Below are 20176 nucleotides of genomic sequence, written 5' to 3'. Positions count from 1 at the left end.
ATTTTAGCATTCTCTGGCCGACATGTCTGTTCAACTTCTCAGCCACAGAGAGTTTACACAAGGAATGGAATAAACTCTTTGTGTTCTATAGAATCCCAAGGTACAAATGCCTTTCCCTTCCTATTTCCTCGCAGTATAAAGAAAGGAAGTTCTTAATTAAAAAGCTAATTTCTGCATGTTCCTGAGCCTTCTTTTTAAAGCCATCTATTAAGTACCACACAGGAGAACCTGTGATAGTGCTAGTCAGAAAATCACTGAGGAAGTGAATAGGAAATGACTTAATTAAAAATACAAAATGCTGTCACACTACATTGACTGAGAGAAACCTTGCCTCTTTTGGACAAGAAAGAAAATTTGAGTTATTTGCAAGTGGAAAATTCTTCTAATTTCAGAAAAGGAGGAGGGAAAATAATTGTTTTTCAAGGGATGTCAGATCACCAGCTAAGGATAATGCCATAAGAGTTTAGGGAGAGAAGAACTTTAGATTTCTTTTATTCCTGCTGCCAGATTCAGAAACATTTGCAAGGGGGAAGAAAACAGAATGATATAAGGAATATGATTGAATTGAAGTAGGGAACACTGGGGTTAATCCATGGCAAACAGAGCTGGATGTGGCTAAAAGTCTTTGCAGTGTGTGAGCATGAGCACAAATTCAGGCAAACAGATGTGCCAATTCATTTTTTGTGCCTGTATCCCCTGATGAGGGGGCCTGTGAGTGCTGCCCACCCTGCTGCTGCCCCTGCACAAATGCTTTCCCTGCTCGGCTGGCATGAGGGGGCAGGTGAGCAGTGCCAGAGGCTGGATCTGACACAGCAGAGGCATTGGCTGGGCTGCACTTGCAGACAGCAGTGAGAAGCCATAATACATATCCTATTACCATCCATTCCTGACCTGTGGCTATGTGATAATACAATCTCTACCCCCTCTTTTAGATATGATTCCGGTAATTGTGGGATTTTTTGATAGGAAAATTGTGTAGGCTTCTTGCTAGTATGAAGATGTGTAGTGCATGGTAGATCAGAGTGGAGGAGTGTGATTCAGTCTTTCCTGTCATTCAGTTTGCATGTTGGCTCCTTGCAGAACATCACAGATTGGGCTTTCTGTTTTTTACTTCATAGTTGCCCATTCTGAAATTGATAAAAGTCTGCTCTAATGTTTTAACAGCGCTGTTTTGATGTGATCTTCTAACCTGTCATTCTTGACAAACTAGATTGTTGATTTGCTTAACTCTTGCCACGATCTAATAATCTGGTGGCGTAGGGGTTTTCTTTTTAGCGTGGCATGGGAATATTTGGCTTCACTAGGCTGGAGGCTGGGTAAAGGTGTCCACTAGATACTGATCTTGTTTTTCGGGTGCATTGCATTTGATCGCTTGGTACTTTTATTAAGGTGCCAGGAGGAAGCTGAGTGCTCTTTTCTGTGTGTTAACGCTATGATTGCTTTGCAGACAACATTGCTAGAAATTCTGTGTTTATATACAATTTACATACAGTTACGCAGGTATGTCTTTGCTGTTCGGTGCGTGAATTTCAAGTTGTGCCACAGACTTCAGCGCCAGGTCCCGAACGAGCAGAGCTGCTGTCGCACGGCGCTGTCAGTGAGCAGACACGCCTATCCAGCCCTGCGAGGAGCTGGAGCTCTGCCGCGCTGCTCTCCTTGGCGTTCGTGGCTTTTGCCGGCGGCGCGGCCGTCCCCGACTGTCGCCTTCTGCGGCACCGCGCCCCGCACCTCGCCCCGCCGCACCCGAGCGCCGCCGGGCGCCGCTCCCCGCGCACTCACCGCGCCCGGGAGCGGCTGCGGCCGCGGTGGCTCCGCCGGCGCTGCCCCGCCCCGCGGCCGCTCCGCGCCGGCACACGCACAGCCAGACCCGCACACACACACAGCCCGCACTCCCCGCGCCGGCACACGCACGGCCAGACCCGCACACACACACACAGCCCGCACTCACCGCGCCGGCACACGCACCGCCAGACCCGCACACACACACAGCCCGCACTCCCCGCGCCGGCACACGCACCGCCAGACCCGCACACACACACAGCCCGCACTCCCCGCGCCGGCACACGCACCGCCAGACCCGCACACACGCATAGCCCGCACACACGCATAGCCCGCACACACCGCGCCGGCACACGCACAGACAGACCCGCACACACACACAGCCCGCACTCACCGCGCAGACAGCCGCGCTCCCGCCCCGCAGGGCCGCCCCCGGCGCCGCCCCGCACCGCGGCGGGCAGGGCAGGGCAGGGCAGGGAGGGAGCGCGGCGGCGGCGCGGACCCGCCCGCCCCGGTCCGGCCCAGCATCGGCCGCCGCCCCCCGCATCGGCCGCCGCGGCGCGGAGGGCGCAGGGCGGTGCGGGCCGTGCGCTGCCGCCGCCGCCGCAGCAGCAGCAGCAGCAGCAGCAGCAAAAGCAGCAGTTCCGCGGCTGCCGAGCCCGAGGCTGAGCCATGTCTGCCAGAGGTGGGTTCTCTGCCGCGCCAGGGCAGCGCCGGGCTCGCGTCCCCGCGGGCGGCAGGGGCGCGGGCGGCGGAGCCGCGCTGACCTTGCCGCCCGGCCGCGCTGCGGTGCTCCGCACCCCGAGGCTGCGCCGGCGATTTCGGGGCGGGGGGCGGCCAGGGGATGATCCCCGCCGGCCGTCGCCTGCCCTGTGCCGTTCTGCAGCTGGGCCGTGCGGGGGCCTCCGGCGCGGGCTGCAGCGGCGCTGGACGCCGCAGAGCATCCTCCGGGGCCGGGCACCGCCGCACCTGCCGGCGGGCGGGCGATCCCGTTCCGCCTTCCCGGGTGGCTGTAGGGGCACGGGGAAGTGCGGCGGCTCTGTAGGCGTTAAGTGGCTGTGGGAATATAGGGATGTATGCAGAGAAAGGAGCATGGTGGTGAGGGTGGGCGTAGGGTCAGACCTCGGCGGGCGCTGCTGCTCAGGGAATGGTAACGGATTGGAACTGGGTGTCTGATGAGCGCAATGAGGCATCCGGCTTGTCCTGTCATTGGTAACGCAAGTGTTCCTGGTAGGGTGTGGTGGTAAATCCAATCGTCGGTTTGTACCTCTGATGGACATTTGCATCTGGTTTGAAATTAACGTTTTGAGTTTTACTTCAGATTTGCATTTTTTTACATTATGGCTTAAACTTAAATAGCCTTTGTCATTTGCGTGCATTTATGTGTAAACTCTGGCTGTGTGTTTGCCCATTCTGGGCTGGAGATGAACTGATCAGCCTCATTGATTGCAGATCTCATCTTGTCCCAAAGTTATGCTTCTAATATGAGAAACTGGCAGAGGTGTGGCACAAAGACTGATGCTTTAGGGTTTTTATTATACTTAGGACAAATTAAAGGACTGGAGACATAAAGTTAGGCGTTTTCTGAATGTTGTCATAACAAAGCAGAAATACTTGTAAGCATCTCCTGAAGACAGACAATTATCTGCACAATAATGACCACTCCCTGGCTATCTCTGACTTGAAACAAATACTTTATAAAAATTACATATTGCAAATTGACAAACTCCTGAATGTAAGGATGCATCTTATTTGTTCCTACTTTGATCTCTCTGCATCTTCATGAATACTGCTCAGCATGGACCAGTTCTTTCATCTGCTTGGATTGCTGTTGACATCCAAAGGAGCTTCATACACATTGAAGGCATCGTGTGACTCCTAAAATGTTGTTGGCACTTTGTGGCTATGACTATACTCCTAAAGCATCACACCCATTTTAGATATAAATAATAAATGGTGTTAGAGTGGCATAATTCTTCATGGAACAGTAGATTTCTTGCTTTAGGGAGAAATGGACTATATTGGTCTCCAAAGAATCCATTTCTGGAAGAACACTAAGCATATGAGCATCAGTGCTGTGCTAAGGCTGCATTAGTTCTTGTGGGGAACACCCAGCAAAGCTTTATAACCTGGAGCAGATTTGTTATTGAAGGGGTACCTGGATTTGAAAAAGTGACATAAAGACTTTGTAATTTCAGCTTTGCAGATGACTCACAAAAACTGAACCATACAGAATGGGAAGCCAGGGAACATTTCCACTGGCCATATTTCCCTTTCCTCCCCCAACTGTCCCTCTTTCCCATTCATCTGCACAACACATGATGTTTGATGCCTGCTTAATTCTACTGGAGAGCTGCCTGGAGAAGGAAAGAGAATTCTTTCTCAGTCCCTCTCGTGCCATCTAGTTTTTTCGGAGTAATTAATTGGAGAGAGAGAGAGAGAGAGAGAAAGACAGTCGTAGGTCTTTAGGGAAGCAGTGAATAAGGTTCATGATACAGATGAAGATATTAATTTCTATCAATAAATCCTTTTTAAGTTAAACAGGTAGATTGATGTGGAAAATACGTGAGTCTGGGTAAACAAATAGATTTATTCAGTGCTCACCAAAGGCTGTTTGTGTGTAAAACATTGTAGACCGTTGTCATTATTAATCATTTTAAACACTGCTGCTGTTAAAAGTCAACATAGAAACTTACTTTTACACATTTAAATGATATGACAGGTCTTCATGAGGTTACTCATGAGAATGTCACACAAGTAAGAAGTGAGTGTTTATGGGCTTAGGGCTTTGTTTAAATGCAGAGAGGGACCCTGTGCTTCATGAAGGCAGATTACCTCATGCATATGCAGTCACATTAAAGCCACGGTATCATTATGGTCTGCAAGCTCAGCGAATATTGATTGTTAATATTTTATGTGGTGTTAGATGTCCAAAGGTAATCATTATTATTCTGAATGCATCAACCACTTGGAGCTGTCTGCTTGTTGATTATATACCAAGCATAACGAGCATAGCAAAAGGGTTAAACATTCACCTGTGACATTTTTCTTACTAAAGTGCTGAGGATATTCAAGGGGTAGTAAAGAGCCTCACAGTATTACCAGTGTTCAATCTGTGCAGCTCTCTATTCATCTCTTTTGCTCCAGGAGGCAGCATGGTGTAGTGAACTGACTGCAACAGATGACAGAAGAAACTCCTGAAATCCAGCAGTACCTCGTGACTTTTGGACCATTCCTTTTAACTCTCCTGCTCTAGTTCCTTGTTGTTATTTAACCAAAACTACCCATATAGTCACTGAAATTCTGACAGATTATGTATCAATACATCATTTATAACTAATAAACAAATTCATGTAATTTTGCCTTAAACAGAGCTCTGGATTAAAGAGTTTTATGCTTCCACACTTGTACAATGGAAATAATGGTAGCTAAGTTTTTCAGAGGGGCTGCTGTGAGGACTAATGTCTCACCTGTGCCTTAAGATGAATTTTTTTTTTAAACCTTCCTTTTTTCCTTCCATTCTTCACAGACCTTGTTGTTGCAGTCCTTCACACCTGTCTCTCAGCTCCTGTTGTTATGCAAATGGAAGGTCTCTAACATTCTTCCACCACTTTCCTGGTAGTATGGCTTTAGCAGATGTGTTGATCAAATGCCAGATGAAGCAGCACAGACAAGTATTCCCAGAAGCTTGGACAAATAATCATTTTGGAAATCTTGTGACTGAACTAGGAGCTGAAACAAACTTTGAAAAATCACTTTTCTCTTCCCTGTCAGGTTGGAGTCTTTCCCAGGGCACTTTCATGTCCTGCTCTACAGCCTGTTGGGATCAGTGGAGAGCTGCCATTGACGTCAGTCAGGCTTTTTAGTTTTGCAGTTTGCAAAAGGTTTAATATTCTACTTTCAGCTGTTGTTAAGTAGTTGCTGTTAGGACTCATACATGAGTGAATTTGGGTGTTGGAGTAAGCCTTATAGATTGTTGCTTACCTAAGGGCTTGTTTGCAAAGAGCTGTAAATTCCCTGGATGAAAGACATTTTTCTAAAGCCAAGTATAACTGTGACCTACTTGTGCATGTTATCTCACACTGCTTAAAAACTGTCAAAACGACTTGTTATCATGAAGGTCTAAGTTAATGGAAAAATGGCTATTTTTAACTATTATAATCTTCAGTCATGCTAGAGCAAACAGGCACAAATGGGAGTGTTTGGTGTGATCAAATACAAAGATCTTTGCTAATTTTTCCCCTAAATGTTGAAAGAATTAGCACGAGCTGTATTTAGTCCAGTAGCAACTACTTCAGGAAAACAAAGATGTGTGAAACAGGAGGTTTATCAAGACTGGTGTGTGTTTTTTGTGAAAAAGTCACTGAATTTTTACAGAAGCCAGTGTTGAAGAAATATTGTTGCTGTCCAGTTTTAAGAAGTTGGAGTGTGCTACCCTGATGCTGCTAATATGGATATTGTAGAGAGGGCAGGTGCAGTTTTCAGCCTGCTCAACAGTCAAAGAACTAGAGTTGTTTAGTTTAAGAATTTATTTTGTAGTACAATCCTTGTCTTTTCCTATATGATTTTTTAACAAATGTAGATCAAAGACTTCTCATTTCAGACAAATAAATCACCATGACAGTAGTGAGAGTGAGTACTCATTTTACAGGTGAGACAAGTCCTGGGCTTTTTTTTTTTTTCCCTTTTCTCTGAGTCTGAGGGTCAGGTCAGAACAGGAGAATTTCTGCCTTCTGGGCCTCTTCTCAGGCTCCTCATTTGTTCTTACACAAGTTGATAATAGAGTTCTAACAGCAGATGAGGAACTTCAACTCTTTATGCTGTGCTCTGGTAGCAATTCTTTCTTCCTTGACACTGCACGTTTCTTGGTTGATCCATCTCACAGTTGGAAACTTCTGTGTGAAGAAATCATCATTTTTTCAATGAGAAATTTGCATTCTAAATCTTGAGTTCTTACCATTAAGAGTCTTTATTGTTCTTTTCCAAATTTTCTCAGATGGCTGTTAGACATGGCTGCTGTTGCTGGCAGCAGTGGTTTTGATTGAAGTCTATACTGGGTGATTTAAAAACTTGCTGCTGGGAGCTTCTGGTCAATGTTTTATTACAGTCTGTGATTTTCAGGGTAATGTTGCTCTTATCTAAAGGAACCAGCCACTGAAGAGGTGGCTGCTGTATCGTTTTCTGAAATCTAGTGCTGTGTTTTTCTACTTGTGGTCAGAGGTATTTCTTTCAGGCATGTCATGATGTCCCTAACTTGTGATGTCACTATTTCTTGGCTGTTACCAAACTCTCTCAGGCTGAGTGACTTGGAGAGTGGGGCAGTGGGAGCTGGCTGGACATTTCCTTCATTTTAAAAGCTGGGAGTTTTAGCATGCTTATGATAGTTAAGTATTGTATTTTCAGTGCTTCCAGTCCTAGTGACTGTCCCCATTCTCCTTGCTACAAGGCTCCACAGCCTGAAGGAACATGTTCTTGGCAGGCTCTGGGGCTCTGCAGCCCTACCTGAGGCAGGCTGTGTGTGCAGTCCTGCCAACACAGCTGTTTCCTACTCAGAATACCTGTGCAGGGCAGAATTTGTAACTGGATCTGAGAGCTTTTCTCTCCTCAGCTTTTGCCCCACATTTTTTCTGTGCTGATTTCATACTGTTATTTAATCCTGTCTATACTTTCTGTTTATTGCTTCTAAATACATGGAATGATTTATGCTTTTTTCACTACTCATTTTAGGGTCTGAACCTCAATTTAATGGCTTGAGTAGCTCAGAATCAGCCCCTGGATTGTCAAATCACTGAAAGCTGTGCATGTCTGTACATGAGAACCAGTAGCTGCACCCGAATCTTTAGGCCTGGTAGAGCTTTTGTTTCAGTAGGAAAGAAGAATATTTTACAGAGGATCTAATTTAAAGAGCAGTATCTCTTTTAAGCTCTTTTTAAGGTTTGATCCCTTGTCACATTTTTTTCCCCCTCAACAAAGCTTAGTCTGTGCTTTGAGATTAATGAAAATTAGTCCTGAATGCATGGAAAAAGTTGCATAGACTAATGGCAACAACAAGAGGAAACTGGGACAATGAGGTAGAGTCTATTTTAGATGCATGGCTTTGAAAGGAATTGCAAAGAAGGAAAATAAGCATTAGCTTATGGAAGGAAAAGCAGCAAAATTGCTTTTAGTAAAGAATACCAGAACCTCATGTGTTTCACAGTCTCTGAAAACAAGATGGGGATTTCTGTTTTTTCTTTTAATAGGTTTGAATATTTCAGATTATTTTTAATCTAATCTGTTAGTAATTGAAGATGAAACCCTCACATGATTAGTTCATGTGACTGGTGTGGTATTTCTTAGATTTGCAGTGCTAAGGCAGAGTCAAACTATGGAAAGCAGACTTTTGCCTGTGAGTTCTGATACCAGCATGTAGCCTTAAATTTTTTACCACAAACTGTTTAGGAAAAAGTATCTTTATATTTAAGTAAAGTGTTGTTCTTCATTAAAACCTAAAGAAAACTCCTAAACATGATACAGCAATAGCAGAGAAAAACTGTGAGACATGCATTTTTAAAAAATGTTTAGATTTCTTCAATCTGAGCCTTTATTATGTCATGTTTTCAGAAATAAATAAATGTTCAGAGTCCCAGATGTTGTGGAGAGAAATCCTTAGTTTGTAAACAAGGTTGGGCCAGGCAGGCTTCAGCAAGGTACACTGGTGTTATGGGGTTGTTTTACATCCTTCTTTTTCTGTTTGTACTCCAGAATTTAACCCAGAATTAGGGCTTTGGTGAATCATTTTGCTCCGTGTAACTGATGAAATGCAGCCACATCCACAGTGCAGTGCCTGCTGTTCAGTGCACGTATTTGAGTTAAAGGGCAGAGCTTTAGTGAGAGCTGCATTGGAGCTACCTCTGACTACCTGCCCAAGTTCTTGTGTGGGTTCTGCAGCCTTGTGTTGGCTTCTGTGCTGCTGCAAAGTTTGTTGTGGCCAGCTTAACATATCCCTGCAGTTATTTCTTCATGGATAGAAAAAACCATATGCACTTCATGTTGAAAACTATTACTCTGCCCCTCTGAATGCCACATTTTGAAGTGGAAGGAAGATCTGGTCTCATAATTGTAAAAAAGATTGGTGTGTGAAAAAGTGTGATGAGCCAGAGTGTTTTGTGGCACCAGTGTGCCCTCTGCCTCCAGAGAGGAGGCTGCTGGCATTTTCCTGCTGTGCTGGTAGGATTGCAGGGAGAAGTCCATGGGGAGATGCCTGCTCTGTGCAGCTGTGACTGAGGGCACTCTGAACAGAAGTGTGAAACATCGAGAGGATGATGTTCTCAAAGGTGAAGCAAAAGGTATTTTTATCCCCTGTGGTGTTCTTGCAGTTTCATCTGAGAGGCTGGTACAAGAAAAGCGGTCCAAGCCAGCCAGCAAATTGTGAGGTTCAGACTCACAAAGCCTTTAGACCTGTGCTCAGCTCTCCTTGGACCATGCTGACGACTGCAGTACCTGTTATTGTTCATTGATGAAGCCAACAGTGTTTTTTTCTATTTCTTACAGACATTTTTCCTGATAACTTATTGCCCTGGCACTAAGAAATGATCCTTTTGGAGGTCAGTCAGAGGGGTGGTCTTAGCACAGAGGGCTCTACAGGGAGGGCATGATAAGATGTTCTGGTTTGCTGCTTCCTTACTAATAAATAGATTTTATTCTGTTTCTGGCATGGCAAAACAGGTCATGTGATGTCATAGAGATGGACACATTTTAATAAAAAGTGTGAAGCTTAAGCAGTTTTTGCTTCATTATTTTTGGTAGTTGTCGTTCCCTTTCCTGTAACTGGTACCTCAGCTTAATAAATGGGCTCTCATTTCATCTGTCCCTCCAGTGTAAGTCTTATACAAGTAAGGACTGTGAGATTTCACTCAATGAAAGGATTCTGCTTTAATTACTGTTGTTATAAATCTGATTTTGTTTCTATTACATCAGGCTCATATGAGGCATCTTTGATCAACAGAGAAGTCAGCAAAACTGCTGTTCAAATTACAGTTTCCTTTTAACTTGTGATGAAAGCTTTCAGTTTATTTTTGTCATCAGAAAGTCTGGGAGACAACCAGGTTATATAAGAGCTGAAACCTAGTTAATGATAAAGAAACGTAGCTAAGAGCCTGTAATAACAACAAATCTGGAAAAGATGTTCCAGCTCTAAGTCTTGGCCCTGCTTACAGAACCTGTAAAACAGTTTGTGCCAAAGTGATGGCTTTTTCTGGTGTCCTGGGATGCCACTTCTCTTGATCAACATCTGTGGGAGAGCTGACTACCAGAAAGACTGTGAAAGGTGAATGAATTTCCTGGAATTAGGGTGTAAAAGAAGAGATGAACTTAGTGGCTGTGTCACTGAAGATAACAGTAAACCCCTTGTTCAGTGGAACAGGAACACAGCTGAGCCTGTGGTCAACAAACAGTGTGGAAATCAATGGTTTTCTCAGAATGAAAACCATTCTTTTTCTTGACTGAAAGCACACTTGAGTGAAACTCAGATCTAAGCACCTTTACAATTAAGTTTACTTGCAAAAAGAATTGTGCTATTATCCATGTAGCAGTATTTTATGCTTGCTGATGAAAGCCAACAGAGTGTGAGTATCCTGCTTTTCTCTACCTTATCCCAGCTGGAAGGGTGTGGACAGGCTGTGCCAAGGTGTGTGTGAATGCCTCTGTCCCACAAGAGATCTCCAGATGTCTTGAGTGGTTTTTAATGAGCAGAGGTGTAAAACCTATTACCTCTCCCTGGAAGTATGCCCAGTCTTACTTTCCTAATCTTGGTTTTACCTCTCCTCATAAATGTCCTCTGCATATGAATGTAGATGCACAAGACACCATTTGAATGTTTCTATGGCCTTCTGCTGCTGTAAAAATTTCTCTTTTATTGTCTTCATACGCCAATAAAATAATTAAATGATAATCAAATCCATTAAAAACTTGTGGCATATGTAAATAAGAGCAAAACTTATTGCGAGAAGTCTGTATTGTTATATAATAAAGTGGTTATCCAAAACTGTTTATTCTACTTTATGAGCTGGAGATAATCCCAAAATTATTCAGACCAGACTTTGATCTAAGGAAGAATAATAAAACTTTGATCATTGTTGAATTGGCAGCTGCTATAAAAAGCCTATGTTATATTTCTCTCTTAGTAACACTAGCTAAATCCAAAATCACTGGTAAAAGATTTTGATGATTGCAGCTTAAGGATGCTTTTGGACTTGACCTGAAGTAATCTCTGTCCAAAAATGTCTATAAATACTTCTTTCTGTTTTCTGTTGCCAGATGTTTTGATATTTGGGATGAATGAAAAAACTGTTTTGTGTACTTAGATGTGCAGTGCATATTTGGAGTCTTATGTTTCAAAGAAAAAGGTTCTGGTTAACCAATTATGTTCATATATGATTTGATTAATTTGCAATAAAATTCCAGTACCCTTGTCTTTATTTCTATCTTTCTGTAAATGCCACTGAAATTTTTAAAATTGCCACTGTCTGTGACTGTATTATAGTGGCCACAGTGATACCATATTTGTTTTCATGCTTGCAACACAGTAAATATTTTCTTACATGTTTATGCAGGAAACAGCACTTTTGATGCCCTTGCTTTAGAGCTGCAGCTGGAAAGGGCAAAATTTTCTAGCTTTATTTTTATAAAACTTGTAGGAGAATGTAAAAAACCAGACAAGCCATCTAGCATATTTTATTGTATGTCAGGGTTTTTGAATTTTTGAAAATTTGGAATCACAGGTGTCAACAAAACTTGCAGACTTTCTTTGGAACTTACGAATTTCTACCCCAATAGATTCAATAAGGAAAATGGCTGAAAACAAACTCAAATGGCACTTGATTTTAGGTTCTTTAACATATTTTTTATTTCCAGACACAGCATGACCTCAGTCCTTAGGAAGTGCAGGGGTTTTTCAAATCTGTCTGGCAGGGCTGTAGAGAAGTTCCTGTAGCATTTGCTCAAGTGTTTCAAGAGTCAAGTGGCATGAAAGGGCTGGATCTTGCCCTTCCTCCTGCCAGGCTGGCCTGGCACTGTGCATTTGGCTTGTTCTGTACAGCTTGTGGTGGTACAAAAGTTCAGCAGGGCAGGAGCCAACCTTTCCCTTCCTTTGAGTTTTCCTGCTGACTGGCTCCCTGCTTGACGCAGGTGCTCTGCAGATCTGAGGTTTTCTTTAGGAGCACTGGTCTTGTGGTTTGGCCAGTAAATCCTATTGAGTTAAAAATGTTCAAAATTTAGATATGGGGAGACTTTGTGACTTCTTGCAATAGCAATCTTCCCCTTTTTCTCTTGTCCTCTGCTGACAGCATTTGTGGATACAGGGAGTCCTCATTTTTCCTTTCTGCAAGGCACAGGCCAAGCAGACCAGCACTGTAAGATGCATTTTATTCTCTGCCCATTGTTGCCACTCCATATTTATCAAAAGCAAAAAGACTACGTGCCTGAAGGGGGATTAAGAATCCTACTATCTTGCTATTTATGATGCTCAGGAGGTATTTTTAGTGAAGGTTGTTGGTGCTGCTGCTCAAGGGGATGGCTGGGAGAGGAGAGGGTAGGTCAGGAGCAGCCAGGCAGAGCTAAGGGGTGCAGTGGCTGGCAGTGCAGGGAAGGGGTAAGCCCAGCAGAGATCCTGTTGGTGGCTGTGTGCATGCCCAGGGACAGTGCACACACAGACCCAGTGGGACTCTGTGTGGAGAGCAGCTGAAGAAACTGGAACCACCTGTGCAGCCATTTGAGGGAGGGGAGGGGATTAGTTCATGCTCTGTTGCACGCAATTTCTCTTCCTGAAAGATTAGTGGAGTTACAGGAAATGTTTTTTTTTGTGATACTCACTTCCATAGCTGAACCTTTCCTCCAAATTCACAGATCCAGCGAGATCTGTATGTTGCTATTAGATTATGACTCAGTTTTCCAAGGAAGCAGGTCAAGATTGAGCCTTCTACTCTTACCAAGTTTGCTCCCTACCCTTTCCTCTGGAGGCTGAGAAGCCGTGAGAGCAGTGGGTGAAGGAGATCTCACGAGCTGTGGAGAGTGGAAGAGCTCACCTGAGAAGGGTGAGCAAAAGAAACATTTAAAGCAAGAGAGTGTGTGTGGAAATCCTTCTTCAGGCTGGTACAGAAGCAGAACTGACACAAACAGAATGGCCCTGAATCTAAAAAAGATTAAAAGAAATGGGAATAGAGAACATTTAGAGAGTTACAGAAAGGAGTTGTAAGTGGTTTGGTGTCAAAAAGCTTTTTGTTTCTATTTCTTTATTTTCTGGGCCCCCCAAGTAGCCTAGCAGTCTGTCAAGGGGAGTGTGTGCTGGAGCAACTGTCCTTGGAATTGCTGCAAATATTTTAGTGATTTTCTGAAGGGAGTGGAGGGAAGTATAGGAATGTAATAGCCTGAGGTAAAATTCTCTGCTGCCTAAAACCGCTGAACGCTTCACAGACTGATCTAGGAGCTGGTGCTCTGCCAGATCCTATTTTTAAGCAATTAGGTTTATGAAGTTATGCTTCTCTAGCAGTACCACACAAGCATAGGGCCTGGGAAGGGAGTGAGGAACACGTGTGCAAGCATATGACTTTTGGGGGAAAAATCTAAAACTAACCTAGGTGCCATGTTTCCATGTTTCCTAGCAAAAGGCTGATCTTAAGTGAGACTCAACAGCTCCAGCCCTGGTGAGTTTCTATCCTGCTGAATTACAAGGTCTACTTAAAAGTAGAATCTTCTTGCATAAGTAGAAAGTAAGTAAAAGTAGAATCTTCATACATAATGAAGTTTTTTTTTCTACTAATGCTTTCATTACACTGCAAGTTGCTGTTTCAGACAGAAGTATGAGGAGTTTTCCTAGGGCAATGAGGAAACCCCATCAGCTGAGGCATGTAAAGAAATTAGAAAACATGCCAACAGATGTCCTGTGTTAACTCTCTGGGAATGGGTTTTATGTACTATGTACTTTGGATTTCTGACTTGTCTAAAGGCACCCACATCTGCAGGCAAAACTGATCAGAAGTGTTTCCATGAGTGTAACTGTAGTTTTTCTGTTTACAAAATATAATTCATGTAAATGAAATTGGGGAGACAGAAAAAAATAGAAGGAAGAGAAAATAAAGTCCACAGGAATCACTGCTGCTGCCTAAACACCAGTAATGTTATTAACAGTTCCAAATTTAACAGTTGTAGACAGAATATGTCTTCCTTCATGCTGGCTGGAAAGCTCAGTTTACTTAGTGTGTTCTCATTTTCTGATTTCCAGCAACAAATGTTGTTTGTCTGAGATTTTTCCAGATTCTGGGATAAAAAAAATATTTTGGCATCACAATGGGAGAGCACTGCTGCATTTATAGTTCGTATTACTGTGCCTGCTCAGAATTTCTTCAAAGTGTGGAGTCCTTAGTAAAACATAAATTGATGTTTCTTGCCCAGATTGAATTCCAGAAACAATACTCATCATGGACTGAAATAGGTTTTGGACTCTATTAAGTTTAATTTTCTGCCCCACCCTCCTTAATTTCTGTAATGCAGAATAATCCAGTAGGAAATCTTTAATTCATCTTTTCATTCTGTCCAACATTATTTACCACCAGTATTTATGGGTTTTGTAACATTCTGTTCTTAAGAGTTGGTCTTGGGACCACAAATGTTTAGTGTCAAATTCATTTTCCACTAGGAACTGGAAGTTAAAAGCTTTTCTGAAATGGTTATTTTCCCATTCTGAAAATGTCCAGCAGTACTGTGCTTACACTTGAGCATATTCTGCAGTGTCAGAGGGTGGGGCAGACACAGCAATTTGATCTTTCCTGAGTGTTACAAAAAATAATCAGCATGTCTTTGATTTCTGATCTGTTTCTTGCCTGAACGACTGTTTAGAAACTGCAATGCTTATTTTATAGCCAAAGAATATATTGGCAAAAAGTAATTTTTGATGGTGGAGCTCTTGGAAGACATGCTGTATTCTCTTGGTTGTGTAAATCTGGAATAACTGGAGGCCAGCAGAATAATTCCAGATTTGTGCCAGAATTGGTCAGATTTTTGGTGTGGGATGAAGCAGAGGAAGGTATTGAGCATGGGACTGGTTGTAGGGACAGGTGCCTGGAGGCAGGATGAGGCACACAGCCTTTTTCAGGCCGTTTCACCATGAGCAGTTTGTAATTGCTGTGGATTAACCCCAGCTCATCCCCTCTCAGCCACTCCCTCACTGCCTTCCGAGTGGGATGGGGAGAGAGTCGGAAGAGAGAGAGTGAGAAAACTCGTGGGTAGAGATAAAGACAGTTTAATAGGGAAAGCAAAAACCACACACACAAGCACAGGAAATCAAAGAATTCTTCAGTGCTTCCCTGGGAGGCAGGTGTTCAGCCATCCCCAGGGAAGCAGGGCTCTACCATGCACAGTGGTGACCTGGGAAGGTGTCCCACCACCACAAAAAACATCTGCTCCTCCCTCCCTTCTTCTTCCCTCAGTTTTCTGTACTGAACACGATGGGCTCAGCTGTCCTGGCTGTGTCCCCTCCCAGCTCCTTGTGTCCCCCCAGGCTGCTCACTGGTGGGGTGGGGTGAGGAGCAGAAAAGGCCTTGACTCTGTGTGGGCACTGTTCAGCAATGATGAAAACATCTCTTTGTTATCAGCTCTGCTTCCAGACCCAATCCTAAGCGTGCTCCCCTACTAGATACCATGAGGAAATGAAATCTATCCCAGCCAAAGTCAGCACCCTGTCACTGCACAGGGTTCTGTGCTAAGGGACAGACAGTTTTGTTCAGGTGTGTTTAGTCTGAACCCCTGTTTTGGAGACTTCAGAACAAGGGAGTTTGCACATTTGTTGTATGTTGTTTTGGTTTTTTTAAGTTTTTCGATGTTTACATTCTTGTAATGAACTTTCTCACACACTTTATGTAATTAACTTACTGTTTTGCATTTTTTTATGGAGGTGGAGAAATCTGATAGTCTGTTGGTTTGTGTAGTGTCATTGGAGAGGTGGCACTGTCACCCTGCAATCCACTGTCACTTTTGGAAATCTATAAATGTTGGAGTCAGAAATTAAAACCCCTCTTTTTTACCTTGAGAGAGTTGCGTGTCCACATAATTTTATTTCGTGTCCTGTAGTGGCAGTTATATATGTGCTCAGAACAGAAAGCCTCAGGAATATATAGTTTTTACAAAATTCAGCTGATATTGAAGGTAGTTATACTTTGGCATGTTTAAAGTAGTGTTAATTGTGTACAGTGATTCATAAGCTGAATAAGCATTCCCCTATCTGAGAGAATGACAGTGGGCATTGTGATCTTTGGGGAATCATTCATCCTGGCAGTTACAGGAGTCTAGGTAAAATCTGTATTTCATATAGAATCTGCTTTATCTGATCTAGGACATCATGTCCTAGGAGGAAGGTGTGAAATTTACTTTAAGCTGTTTCTGGAGTGTTATGACTGATGTCAGATGTAGGTTAGTGCAGAGAAGAGAAGTTGTATAAAACTTGGAAATTGATCCTACTCTTAATGAGTTCAATTTCTGCATATTAATCAAAATATTGCTGTCCCTTCCTCCCTCTCTCCTTTCCTTTCTCCCGGCTAAACACTGCATTGAACTGAGTAGCTCCAATGAATTCTCTTGGCATCCTGGCATACCAGAAAACTGCTAAAACCATGAGGAACTCCCAAGATTGCATAGAGATGCTTTTATCCAGTTGACTAAACCACAGGCAACCCCTTTTTTGTGTACTGCCTGGTTCGCTTTGTAGTCATGCCTTATCTTCTTTAAAGAACATGGAGTATCTGGATATAGTTGTTATTTAGGTTTAATACTTCTTTGGAATTGCTCATGAGCCAGTAGGGGCATGGAGGTCTTACCCCTAATCTAGAGCATGGTGGCTTTTTGTCTTGGAGGACATAAACACTGTCAGCAGGATGAAGAGAGCTGAGATGCTGTTCAGTAGCCAGGAGCAGGGATTTATTGCAGGTTTTCATGACCTTTGCATCTTTTCATTGCCTTTTACAGGGTAAATACCTTGAGCAACAAAACAGAGGACAGCACACTGCATTAGGTTTTCAGATGCTGAATTCCTGATCCCTCTTTGATTTCCTCTGTATGTGTATATATATATTTTTTTTTTTTTTTTCCTTCCAGCAGAGATTTGGCAATCACTGTTTTTCAGTTTCTCTGACGTTTGGCCATCTGGAGCTGAGCAGAGCTTTAGTCACACACGTTAGCTGTGTGAAATGGAGCAGTGCAGCATCTAGGGGACAGATCCAGCTCTAAAGGCAGCACAGTGCAATTAGCAAAGTTCCATTAGGGTTGCCCTGGGTCAATCAGGTGGCTGTTTGCTCTGAAGGTTACTGAGAAATGCCTTGGTGTTTTCTCAGCACTGAGGGAGCTTGGGGTGAAGATGCCTGGGACCTCTGTTAAATTGTTGCACACCAGTTGATTGCCAATTTCTATCCTGGTCAAACCAAATAATAAGTATTTCTCTCTTGGTAATGCCCCGTAGGGCACTTGGGACCTGCAAATGGCCCAGAGCTAGTGCTGACAGAGCCTATTCTTTTAGGGTGTGTGCTATTCCCTAGATGTCTCCCCAAGCCCTGTGTTCCTGTAGCTCTCTGCCCCAGCTTTTCCAGAAGGGATGGCTCCAAAATCAGAAGTTAGTGAATACAGTGGTATCAGATGGTTGGTTGACTCACTGTTGGCTTGTGAGTGATTTGTGTCCTGGGTACAGGGGGTGGCATTAGATACAGAGGACAAGTCTCCTTGTGTAACAGTACCTTTTTTTCCTTAAAAATGAGGCTGTCAACACACTACTGGACAAAAGTGTATATTCCACAACATTATTATTGGTGAGATTTCCTCCTTCCATGTCTGTGATGTCCAGCTTTTCTCTGGGTCACATGAACAGCCCGTCAGTGCTTTTTGTACCTCCTGGAGCAAGGCAGTGATGGCCTTGTGTCTGCAATCTGCTGACTCCAGAGAATCTTGTATTCTTCTCCATTTTGAGTTGGGCTGAACCACTTGAGCTCGATGCTGTGTTTCAGTTGTATCTCCAGGTATGCAGAACATTACTTTCACATTGCTTTACCTTTACTAAATTGTCCCCATGAGTGTTTTGATAGAAGCAGAAAGAGACCATGGGGGTTTCTTGAAGACAGAGTCTGATTAGGAGCCTGGGAATGGTGCCATTACAGGAGTGGGAACTGCATTTCTGTTGCTGAAGTCCAGGTATGCAGGAATCAAAGCCTCCTGTTGCTGCTGTCTACACATCAGGGGTGTGATTGTAACTTGCCATATGTCACATGACATAATGTCTTTAATTGGGATCGTTTGGGGAACAGTACAAGGGAAGTCACAGTGGCTCAACTGCCAGCAAAAACCTGTGTGTTTTGGTGAATAGGCTGAGTTGAAGTTCCAGTCACCATGACTGAATTGCTGTTATTTCCCAGGCTCCATAGGAGTTTGAGTATAGCTACTGCTCCCATGGTTATGCCTTTGATATGGTTTTAGACAAGCCCCTGAGATTAATTTCAGAATTCCTCTATCCTTCTTGGTTGCATTCTTGCAAATTGCTGCCCAGTGTGCTGTCCAGCCTGTCACTGAACATTTTCTCCATGTGTGGCATAGCTGTACAGAATGAAAACCAGCAGGATTATAAATGTATGTACTGTCAGGTGTTACCTCCATTTTGTTAACACGTAGTTTAGCCAACACCTGGTGACTTTCTTTCCTCTTGGCCTTTTGGTTTCCCTGCTGAAGACAGCTGCTCACAAACAGCTGTGTTGGTCCATTTTACAGAGCTTTGAGGATTAATGATTTTAATGCACAGTACAGTAAAGGAACTTTGTTAAATCAATGTTCCCTCATTTGGTGACCAGATTCTTTAATAATTAAAATGATTGCCCATAGTGGTTTTCTGCCTTTCCTGATTTCCAAAAGAGCCATTCTTCAACTGACACAGGTGCTTCTATTACTGTGCAGATGATCTAAGGGCTGAGTTTAACCAGTGGCATATGGTGGGGTCAGGAACTGCAGAACAACTTCCCTTTTCAACTGCTCTGAGAAATGTTCAGGGATGTTGCAGAAGCTGCTCTGCAAAGTCACCTCCCTGGTATTTCCAAGATTTGCAGATTTGCTGTGGGAGAAATGTTAAGAAGTGCAAATTATGGGAGGTGAAGAATCCCAGAGGTAGTTCATATACAAAACCAGTGAGAAAACATGGTGACACTTGTGCTGCTGTTAGAGAAATCCATTGTCAAGGATCTGGTCAGCAGGCATTTACAGGCTTACATGTACCATCACAAATGGTGCTGTCAGACTGGGTAATGGCAAGTGCCTTGAAATCAGTAAGTTGGGGAGTGAAAATTATTTGAGACAGCAGTCATGGAACACATTTTGAGCATGGCCTCTCCCTGTCATGGCCATCTGTTGTCACCTGTAAGTTGGCCTTTTCCTCTGAGTGTGAAGTGTCAAGCCTGTCCAGTGAACAGAACTGCCCATGGAGGATGTGGCACAAATGAGGTGGCTCAAGGCCTTGTCTGGCAGCATTTTCTCTCATGGTTTAAATTCATGCTGGAGTTTGCTGTGTGAAGTGGCTTGCATCGCTAGATTTTCGGGATAAGTGAACCTTAATTTGTGATTTACTAAGCCAGTATGTAATTTGAAATAAATAGGTCTTTATAGCAAGTCACTGAGAGCGTGTTTAATGGCATTCAGAGCACCACAGTTAGGAAGTTTTGTCTGTGCTGTCACTGCTGCCAGTCAGAGCTGACCCTGGTTCTGGGATGCCCCACTGCTGAGTGCAGGCCAGCTCAGCCTCTCCCCAAAGCTGCAGCTTCTCTCCTGCTCTGGGGCTCAGCATTCCAGGTTCCAGTGGTTAGCATGATCTGTGAGGGCAGCTGCAGGCCATGATATGGGAGAGGTTATAGAAGAAGAGGCTGGTGTGTCCAGGGGGGGCAGAAAGCACAGGTGATAGCATAACCTGGTCATGCTGTGCTGTTCCTTCTCTGTCCTTTAGTGCAGCACACTGAGCATGTCTCCCTTACCTAATCCAGAGTAGGGTTGTTTTATTTGTGTAAGAAGAATGTTAATGGTATTTTGAACAGGCTTAAGTAGTATTGAAGTACCATACAGATGTGGGCTGATCCTTTGCATGGGACTGTAGTCAACTTTTTATCCAAACATAGGTAGGCTTTTTGCTCAAATGAAGATAGGTATAAAAACCTACACTTCTGAATTAGAAATACAAATTCTTTTAAGTCCACTTATTAGTTTAGGGAATGTCATAGTGTCTCTAACACACTTTCCTGAAAAGATACAACAGATATTTAACCACTACATTTCATGATGTAAGTAAGTCTATTTATATCAAAGTGTCATATGGGTTTAGGGAAAAAGAGATTTTATTTTTTCTTTGAAC

The 20176-nt window shown here is 43.5% G+C and overlaps 1 protein-coding gene across 1 annotated transcript in view; it reads left to right on the top strand.

Moving 5' to 3' along the window:
• The first annotated feature begins 2445 nt into the window (after window positions 1-2445).
• Window positions 2446-20176, top strand: part of ABLIM1 (actin binding LIM protein 1) — a 192467-nt gene continuing 174736 nt past the window's right edge. Inside the window, exon 1 of the mRNA XM_059852012.1 lies at window positions 2446-2464. Coding sequence (XP_059707995.1) covers window positions 2452-2464 — 13 coding nt within the window. The 5' untranslated portion in view covers window positions 2446-2451. The remainder of the gene's footprint in view (window positions 2465-20176) is intronic.

This window comes from Haemorhous mexicanus, chromosome 7 (genome assembly GCF_027477595.1).
Source record: "Haemorhous mexicanus isolate bHaeMex1 chromosome 7, bHaeMex1.pri, whole genome shotgun sequence".
Lineage (NCBI taxonomy): Eukaryota > Metazoa > Chordata > Aves > Passeriformes > Fringillidae > Haemorhous > Haemorhous mexicanus.
Note: the sequence above shows the minus strand (reverse complement) of the source record. Positions and strands in the feature narration are given on the sequence as shown.